Source organism: Emys orbicularis, chromosome 7 (genome assembly GCF_028017835.1).
Source record: "Emys orbicularis isolate rEmyOrb1 chromosome 7, rEmyOrb1.hap1, whole genome shotgun sequence".
Classification (NCBI taxonomy): domain Eukaryota; kingdom Metazoa; phylum Chordata; order Testudines; family Emydidae; genus Emys; species Emys orbicularis.
The window spans coordinates 124,073,259-124,083,013 of NC_088689.1; the positions used below are offsets into that span (position 1 = coordinate 124,073,259).

At 38.1% G+C, this 9,755-nt stretch overlaps 1 protein-coding gene across 1 annotated transcript in view; it reads left to right on the forward strand.

Moving 5' to 3' along the window:
* Positions 1-5,944, forward strand: part of SUCLG2 (succinate-CoA ligase GDP-forming subunit beta) — a 222,778-nt gene extending 216,834 nt beyond the window's left edge. Inside the window, exon 11 of the mRNA XM_065407893.1 lies at positions 5,652-5,944. Coding sequence (XP_065263965.1) covers positions 5,652-5,767 — 116 coding nt within the window. The 3' untranslated portion in view covers positions 5,768-5,944. The remainder of the gene's footprint in view (positions 1-5,651) is intronic.
* Positions 5,945-9,755: the final 3,811 nt, after the last annotated feature.

Below are 9,755 nucleotides of genomic sequence, written 5' to 3' on the forward strand. Positions count from 1 at the left end.
GAAATCTTGAACCTACTCCTGAACCTCAACTTTCAAAATGGCAGCGCATTCGGTTTCTAGTTCATGTGTATGGCCAAACACCACATTCACGAGCGCTATATAAACATGGATTTTTTTTTCATTCAAACTTTTAATGTTCCTGAGTATCGATAGTTTCTAGAGGGTGTGTCTGCACTGCAATAGAAGACCTGCAGCTATCTGGGGTCAGCTGACGCAGGCTCAGGCTGATGGGCTAATCAAATTGTAGTGTGGAGGTTCAGGTTCGATGTGGAGCCCAGGCTCTGGGACCCAGGAAGGAGGAGAGTCCCAGAGCCTGGACCCCAGCCCGAGCCCCGCAAGCCCAAGTCAGCTGACCCGGGCTCTGAGAGTTGGTGCCGCAGGTTTTTTATCTCAGTGTAGACATACCAAGAGATACATTTGTAACAATATAAACTGATTTCATATAGTGTTAAAACTGTAGCAATAAAACATATCTAAAAAGAGTAATTATAAGTAGGTTTTTTAGGTAGCATTACTTAAAATAAATATTTATATAATAAATTGCTGGGTTAGTGGTAACAAGTACTTCAAGGCAACAGAAATGTGAATTTGAGACATGACACACAGCAAACACTATAACCCTTCTGTGCCTAGGATTCAAAAGTATGTATTTGAAATAAAGTGGAGTGCAAAGATGTGCTGGTAAAAATCCATAGAGTGACATTGATATTAACTTGAGAGAGAGAAAATAAGAGAGGTTCACTTTCCCCGTCTAGAACGGCATTCTTATAATAGGAATCAAGTAAAAAGCAGCCTGTAATACTGTGCATTTTCACTGTTATACAGCCGATTATAGCGTAAGTGAAGGGGAGATTATTTTGATAGCCTACGTATGGAATTCTGTTTACAGTTCTCTGACACCATCCAGTGGCAGGAGGTTAATGTTAGACTAGTTTCGTGGGGATTTTTTTTTTGGTTTTTTTTGGCTTTAATTTCCACTGCCATAAAAGGCATTTTACTTTAGTTTTTAAGCCTGTTTCTAATGCTGTCAGATTATTTAGTTTTTAAATCCATTTCCAGTGCTTTCAGACTGTTTTAGAGACATAATTCAAGTTCTCCCTTTTTTCCATCTTCCTAAAATGTCTATCACATAACAAAAGCAAACTGAATGTCCAGAAGCAGAAAATATCAGTCATTTACAGCATACTTGTTGAAAATATCTTTATTTGTATGTCCTGCTTAAAAGGCTGATTTGTATTTCATATGTACCAAAATCACAGTCTTTTGATTGTGAAAAAGATTGGTTCACTTTTCCAACTTCCTATTTCCATCCTTTTGCCTAAAACCTTTTTTTTAGCTTGTCTTGTATTGATTTTGTTAATACATTAGTCAAGTAGATTCTAGAGCAATCAACGTGGTGCAGCATACATCTAATGTACTGCTCCCATTCTGAGTCGGTAGATTAACCTCAGCAACTTCATGAAGAGAAAATGTTAGTTTTAAATACTCGGATACTACAAATAGCATAATGTTTTTGCTTTGTAGGAAAATAGCCAGCAAAATGTCTTTCGCTCTATCTCACCTCCCCCTACACTCCTTTTATGGAAAAGTCCTATAGAAGCCTATCTATCAATCCGTCTGTCTAATCTTAGTTATATTTTGCTATCACTGTTGTATCTGTGTGCCAGATTAATCCTGCATGTTTCATTAGAAATTAAAAGGGATTCCATACGAGTTATTCTAACAACCTAAAGAATTTTATAGTGAAGGATACCTTTTCTGTAGACTTTTTAATACCACCCTGAAGAGTTCTTCTGCATGTGGATATGTATTTCTGCCTTAAATACTAGAGGATGGTTGGGAAAAAAAACTATGTCAAGGTTATAATCTTCTATGAAATTCTACCGGACTTTTCTAAACATTACAGAGCAGGCAGGGCTCCTTTCTGTCATAGATTTCAGATGCTGCTTAGTGGTCATTGACCTTTGTAGACAAGCTGTGACTGTCCGTGCAGTGCATGGGGATGGAAAGCATGACCTCTTCTCCCAGTGCTGCTAGGACAGTAGCAGACAGTTAGTTATTCCTCCTCCAGCCATCTGCCTCTTCGATCATAAAAGTAACCAGACCTGCTGCTACAGGGATGCCTTTGGCCTCTATCAATTGAAGGAGTGGGAACCTTGACTTGAGCCCACTGCAGAAACAGGCTCTTGCTTGTGGCAGAATAGAGGTATTATCTATCTCGATATATTGTATACTTATAAAAAACAAAACAAAAAAAACCGCTCCATGTTTCTATTAAGCAAAATCACACTTCAAAATCATGAGCATCCCGAAGAGAAAGTTGCATGCTACTGAGCATGTTTACTGCATGATTAATAACTAAGGGTGTAATTAAAGTATAACTGCAGATATAATTACAATTCATTTTGGTAAGTCTAGGAATTATGAAGTAATTAAACATTTTGACAAGGCAAATGAACAAGGAATTTGGTGTGGGGGAGGGAGAGTTATAGAATCTGCTCTTTAAGAGGATCAGTTCAGGTCATTATGCTGACAACTTATGATGCAGTCCCTAGTGTGAATTCCACCAATGCAGCCAAAACACCTGACGAGGGATCCTTGTATGTTGCTTAGTGCATCGATTTTCAGAATTGTCACTTAGCTTTGTTGAAGAAAAGGGTCTGAAAAGTCCGGATTTTTCTTCACTGCTCTGTTTTCCTAAATGAAGGGGTTATAACCAGGGAGGAATCTGAACAACTACTCTTGCTGTTTTGGAAGAGTCAGAAACCTTCACCATTCACCTTGTGACTCTGTTGATGAAAAAGAATGAAATCAAGAAAGGAAAAAGATGATCAGAAAAAGGACTTGAAATCCTACAAAGTTAGTGCAGTCAAAATTATGCCAGGGTAATTTAATTTGGAAATAAAAAAATCAGCATGTTTCTTGAGAAATTATCTCTTTCCTGACACAAACTGATTATAGTTTATCTTCGTGTTCTACAGCAGTGTCCTGGCACATTCATGTGCAGTAGTCTTTAAAATGGCTAGCACCTTGTGCTCTCATTTAGGTGATCTTATCTCACCACTGACGCTTTTGGTGCTCACATGATTGCCAGATGTGTAGCCGCATTCCTTGGGTAAACATGCTTCATAATTTGTTGGTCTTCCATCCTAACAATAGGACCGTACCAAAGCCACGGAAACTGAACCAGTGCCAATGGAGGCAGTTGTTGGGGTCGGCTACGAATACCCCTGTATCTGATCTTGTCCTGCTACTGCAGCTGACAAAGACTAAGAGAATCAAAAATGTCAGTCCACCACTCTCCAGCCTTCCCCAGGGTCCACATTTCATTGCCATATAATAAAGTTGGTATAACCATGCTTCTGTGGATGTGCGCCATTTTGGCAACACGTCGTCTCAGTGATGCTAAAGAAATAGGTCCAGCACATCAGTGTTCTATGCAAATTGTCCCTGGATTTTCTTGGGACTCCAAACGGAAAGTGATTGTTGATTTAACTGAACAGGGTTGTAGAATGTATACATTTAAGTCGGGCGTAAATTATGGGGAATAGTGAAACATTTCCACAGTTCAGAGTGAGAGATTTTACTGGCTGCTGGAACTGTGGAAAATATTAAATCTTTAAGGTTAAAATCAATATTGTCACTCCTAAGCACAGGTCAGTGAAATTATTACATTAGGACTTTATATCTGGCAAAATTAACATGGTTCTTTTACGTCGGTGCTTAACAGCGTTAGTTCACATGACTATTTGACAAGTGTTCCCCAACAACTAAAGGGTTAGGAGTGTTTTAAGAGAGAGCTCCTCAGTCCCCAGAGGAGAACGAACACCCCATATTGTGCTCTAGTGGACATGTGCCCGTGGTTACAGAAGCATGAGGATTTTGAGGGTGAAGGTGTAGACTTTGGAACTCATAGCAACAACAGAGGACATCAAGAACTCAGGAAATTTAGTGATAGGCTCATATTCTGATGAGGTGCAGGGTCTATTTAATCTACATATCTAGGGAACTCTGTGGCCCCCATCTCTGTCATATCTGAGCATCTATGATGCCTGAAATCAGGGACGAATTTGTCCCATTATGTCCGGCACACTTTTAACATGTGTTTAACATGGGGATTTGTCCCATTATGTCCGGCACACTTTTAACACTTTTTAACATGGCAAAGTGATTTCATAGTCAGATCGTGATTTTGAATATGAATATCATTTTCAGTCAATTCCCGGTTCTTTCACATATTTCTATAATGCCCTGTTTTGACCCAGTGTTGTTTTACATACAGAGAACCTTAGTAAAAAGTAGAGCCTGTTTGCAGGCAATGAATGAACAGGAGAATAAACTTAACATTACTGAACACACTGATGGTTGTGAACAGTTTGCCTAGTTCTTAACAATCCTCCATTTTGGGGTCTCAGTTGCCTGGCAGCCTACCTTGTAAGTGACCTGTCCGTCTCCCTTGAGAAGTTTTAGATGTTCAGTATGTGCTTAGTAAATCCTCAGAAAGGGTTAAGAGAAAGTAAGTCTGCCAGTAATAGTCTAAATCCTTTGTCTCGCCCATCATGCAATGCAAGTAAAAACTGCCCATCATTTTCAGTTTGGTGTTTCCAGGAGGTGTCAAACGTATTGCATCAAACCAGGTAGGAGACTTCTGGGGAGACACTAAATATATTTGATCACTGTGCCAGAACATTTCGAAGGCCCTGTCCCTGTGCAGCTTTAATAAACGAAGAGCTTCAATGACAATCAGTCATCTCTTTTCATTAATCTGTTCTCATTTAACTCTGCATTTGCCTTTTATGAGAGTCTGACAGTGTGAAACATGCATTTCCCTGAAACGTCTCTCTTAATTTATAGCCTTTTTTCATGACTATGAGAGTGCTCTGTTGAGTGTATTTGAAGTGTTTGTCTAAAAACAGAGCACATAGGGTCAATAGCTGTACAGTCTTACAAATGATATTATAGTATTTGGTATCTTTCAAGGAACAAAGGATAATGTCATGCTCATTTTCTGAATAATTTACAAATGAATGCTCTTCCATCTCCACTACCCTCCTGGACTTTAAGCAGAGGTGCAGAAGTACTTTATGGGCAGAGGGTCAGACTATTCCTTGGCTACCTGCATCAGGTATTCCCAAACAGTCAAATTCTTAGTATTGCTCAGAAACCTCAAGCTTCTTAAAAAATAAAAATAATAATTTTACTCCTTTGAGGTCATCACAGGTGGATTTTAGAGTTATAATTTATAACTGTGGTGGGTTTTTTTTTAATAATAATACCGCTAACTTGAGTCCAGTACTTTAGTCTTCAAAATGTTTTACAAATGTTAATGGAATGAAGCATGGTCCATTATCCAGGGGATAATTATCCATTGACTTCAGTGGACATTGGATTGGCCCCTGAGTCCTCATAAGTCTCCTGTGATATAGGTAAGTACTGTTATCAGAGAGTAGTTTATCTGAGGCCACAGAAGTAGGCACTGTCAGAGTTGGAATTAGATTTTAGGAGTTCCTGGGCTCAGACCCCTAGGTGACTCCTCTCTCTTTAAAGCAAAATGAAATCTTGTTTAATGCTTTAAACCAGGTTGATGAAGGGTTAATAGAAAGCATTTGCAACATGTATTCATTAGTTAACCTTTTCAATTTCCTTTCTAGGAACGAATGTTCATGAGGCCCAGCGCATTCTGAATGAAAGCGGGTTACCAATCACCTCTGCAAGGGACCTTGAGGATGCAGCAAAGAAAGCAGTGGCTAGTGTGGAAAACAAATGACTCCTTGAAGATATTTGCCTGCAGAGGGTCTGTGATTCACAAAAGTGACAGTCACATTCTTGTTGCAGAGAGAATTATTAGGGTTCCTTAAAGCAGTCATCAGTATTGCTGAACTTACCTATCTGATGTATCCAGAGGGTACCAAAATTAGTGAATCCTCAATCTGCATATTTCTGGATTGAGAAATATGTTAATTAACATTTAATTCCACAAAGTTCCTGGGGTTTTTTGCGTGTGTGTTTTTCCAAAATAATGCAGTTGATGGGTTTGTGAATAAGGTATAGTCAGTAACTTACTGACTCCTGTCAATCGGGTTGTTCCCTAATCCAACAAATACTGTTTGCACATTTTTTTGGAAAAACATTTAAGTTCATTTTTCATGTCCTAAAGAGTCAGCAGGCAAAAGTAAATCCTAATAATTGATTGATGTATTTTTATGAATTTTTTACAATAACAAAAAAAATCTGCTTGCAATAAATATATTTTTCCAGATGTATAGGATTTGTTTTCTTCCTTAGATAGTTTGTGGTGTATCACACTCCATGCCTTAACATATCATCTTTGTATTCAAATACAAAAAGTATACCTCACATTAGGAAGAAAAATTGAATATATTATTTGTGGTAGTGAAAGGACCTTCCATTCTTATACTGTACCAGTAAACAGATGAAATGTGATTCAGTTGATTGTGCTGGCCATTGGAGGTGAAATTAAGTATAGTCCTTCCAAATGTAACAGTGACCTACAGTATCTATGGGTATATGTATGCAGTTAATCTAATGGCTGCCAACTTTTCAAAATAAACTCTTTAAGTAATAGGAGGTATTGAATTCTGAATATTCAGCATAACGTATAAATCAATAGCAGCACTATGTGAGTAATAAAAAAAAATTCTCAAAATAGTCATTTTATTTCCAAAAAAGAATTTTGATTTGCTGTTAAAAAAACAAAACAATTTTTCTTGTTCAATTTTCACAAACATTTGAATGTTCAAGCTTTAGTAACACAAATACTTTAGACAAGCAAATTCTAAGTTGCAATACTTGAGTATCCACTAAAAATCCTATTTTGATTGTGTAGTCATTTGTACTGTTATAATAATTCAAGCTGTTGATTATTCAATCAGGGAACAGAAGATACTATCATGTGGCTTGAGTAACTAACCAATGCATTACACATTGCAGAGCACAAACTGCTGAAATTTGTGAATAATTTTGAGTAATGTACCAATGAGAGCATGTCATGATCTGTTTCTGAACAATTTGTAAATGGGGAAAAAGGTAAAATTTGTCTAATAAATTATTCATTGTGAATTATTTGCTCTGCTCTAATCAACACTCTGCTTTATTTGGAAAAAAAATACTTTGTCATTTAAATTTGTGTTGACATTTCCATGGAAACATTTATATTCAGAAATGATTTTTTTTATTCATCTATGTAGATATACAAGTATAGCTAGATTCGCTGCAATTACCTAATTCCTCTTCCTTCAGCCTGTTGCCCAAGGAAAAAAATATATCATCATTAGAATAGTGATAAACATACTAGTGTGAGTTACTGTCCATATAAGAAAATTACTAATTCAATTAAAGATAATAAGTATTTGATTAATTTAATGAGGCTCTGGTAAATGATTGTACGGTGAGCTACTTAAAAAAAAAAAAAAAAGAAAGAAACACTTACCATTAACATTTCAGTATGAAATTATATTCTAAGTACAGGAAAATAAAAACATTTTTGTGTCAGTCAGTAAAGTGGCAAGGTAAATATTTCCTTGTTAAGGTCCCATACCGTATCTAGCTTTCTTATGGTATCCAACATATACAACAGATATGTTCACTCAGGTTAATCTGCATATAGATCTGAGAGAAGTCGGTATTTGTTTGGACCTGTGCTAATTAATCCAAATTTTCCTATTACTCGTAGCTTTTTTAAATAATGTTAAATAGTGATTTTGAAAGTTTTGTGGTAGTTGGAATTAAATGTTTTTTGCTACCAGTGTTGTTTGAAGCAGTGCTGATTTCCCTAGGAGTTTGTGTTTAAACTTTCTACTAAATTTTTAAAAATATACAGAGCTGGTAATTAAATTTAGCAACCCATGAAAAGGAGTTTAGGTTTTTGAGGGAAGGAATTTAACTTAATATGGCTGACTCAGCTTCCAGTGGTAAATATGATTGTAAATGGATCCAGTTTTTCATTTTAAAATTCATCTTAATGTCCACGGAGCTGCCTACTTTGCCAGAACATGTGAATAAATGCTCCTCTCTGTTCTTTATGGCCTCACTAAAGTCCATGGCAAAGCTCCTATTGACTTCAGCAGGATAAAATCTTGATCCTGTATTTCTCACCCATGCCTTAAACAGTGAATTTCAGTTTCTTGCATTTAAGTGGGGAAAATAGTACTTGAAATTTAAAACATTTTTTTTATACTGGTCACAGAAGTCTTTTCTTGCCTTACCATGAGCATCTTCTCTACTTTGATCCAGTAATTTGCAACAGTCACTGGAATGTGTCTATAAAAAATGAGTGAAAGATGCACACTAACTTACCTTTTTTGGTTCTAAATTCATAAAGAATATAACATTTGGCACATTGGTATGAATTTTTTTTAAATGTTTTCATGTGCACCAAATATTTAGCCAAATAAATGCAAAAGTCAACCCAATTAATGACTTTGCTTATTCTTTTTAGAGTAAGAAGACTGATTTGTTTGCCTGCTGACTTGTCTGCTCTTCCATTCTGCACCTTCTTATGGACCTGTGAACTGAAGCCCATGTGGATTTATTTCCATATGGGCAATTCTTGTGTGATCTTATTCTTTTAAGCATTTTGGTTGGCTTGTTTTAAGCAGGGCCGGCTCCAGGCACCAGCATAGCAAGCAGGTGCCTGGGGCGGCCAATGAAGATGAGGGCGGCACGTTCGGCCATTCGGCGGCAATTCGGCAGCGGGGCCATCACTCCCTCTCGGAGCGAAGGACCTGCCGCCGAATTGCCTCCGTAGAATGAAGTGGCGGTAGAGCTGCCGCCCATCGCGATCGCAGCTTTTTTTTTTTTTTTTTTTTTTGCTGCTTGGGGCGGCAAAAATGCTAGAGCCGGCCCTGGTTTTAAGCTGTATGCCTCCATTTATAAGGTGTTTCCAGTCCTGTCCAAGCATCATACCCAATAGCCACATACAGAATGGGGCAGTGCACTACACACTTACAAAAACCTTATTTTTATTTTGGGGACAATATGCAGAAACTATATAAACTCTGGAGAATGCTTGCACTTCAGAGGTGCCGTGGTTTGACAACACTGGTGCAGTTTGAAGATTAGAAATGCCAAATTCAGCAGCATTTTTTCACTCCAGTAATTAGAACATGTGCTGGGTTCAAAAGTACTTTTCACTCTTTAGTTGTCCGATGTCCTTGGCGTGACGTTCTTTGCACGGAATAAACGTGCCAAAACAGCTGGTGCCAAGGAATTGGAACCAAAACCCTTACTTGTAATTTGTCTTTGCATTTGTTCCCCATCCCCCTTTGGATGCATGGCCTCAGTCCTGCAGGGCACTGACTGTGGAGCCATACGGAGAAGGTGACCGTTGAGGTTTGGCATTCAGCATAAACTCAGCAACTGGCTTCAGTATGCGCACAAGGGTGAGCTTCTAGCTGCACCGTTCTGAGTCACGGTGCTTTGTCAGTCTTCTGTACAAACAATCCACGGGGTTGCTGAGTGGCCAAACTGTCACCAGACAGAATTGGAGTGGGTGTTGAAGCCTAGTGTTTAAGGCGGAACCCATGCATGACATTAGTGACACAGCAGTCATTTTACTTCATAAGAATCCCGACAAGTACTGGAAGGCAGATTGCAAAACACAGGCCATCTGGAAAACGCCAGCCGAAGGCACACATGGTGTCAAACGCCATTGTACGTAACTTGCTTCAGAACGTAGGTTCATGTGACATTTTGATAGTGTATTTCCATCTTTTAACGTTCCCCTTGTTTTCCCT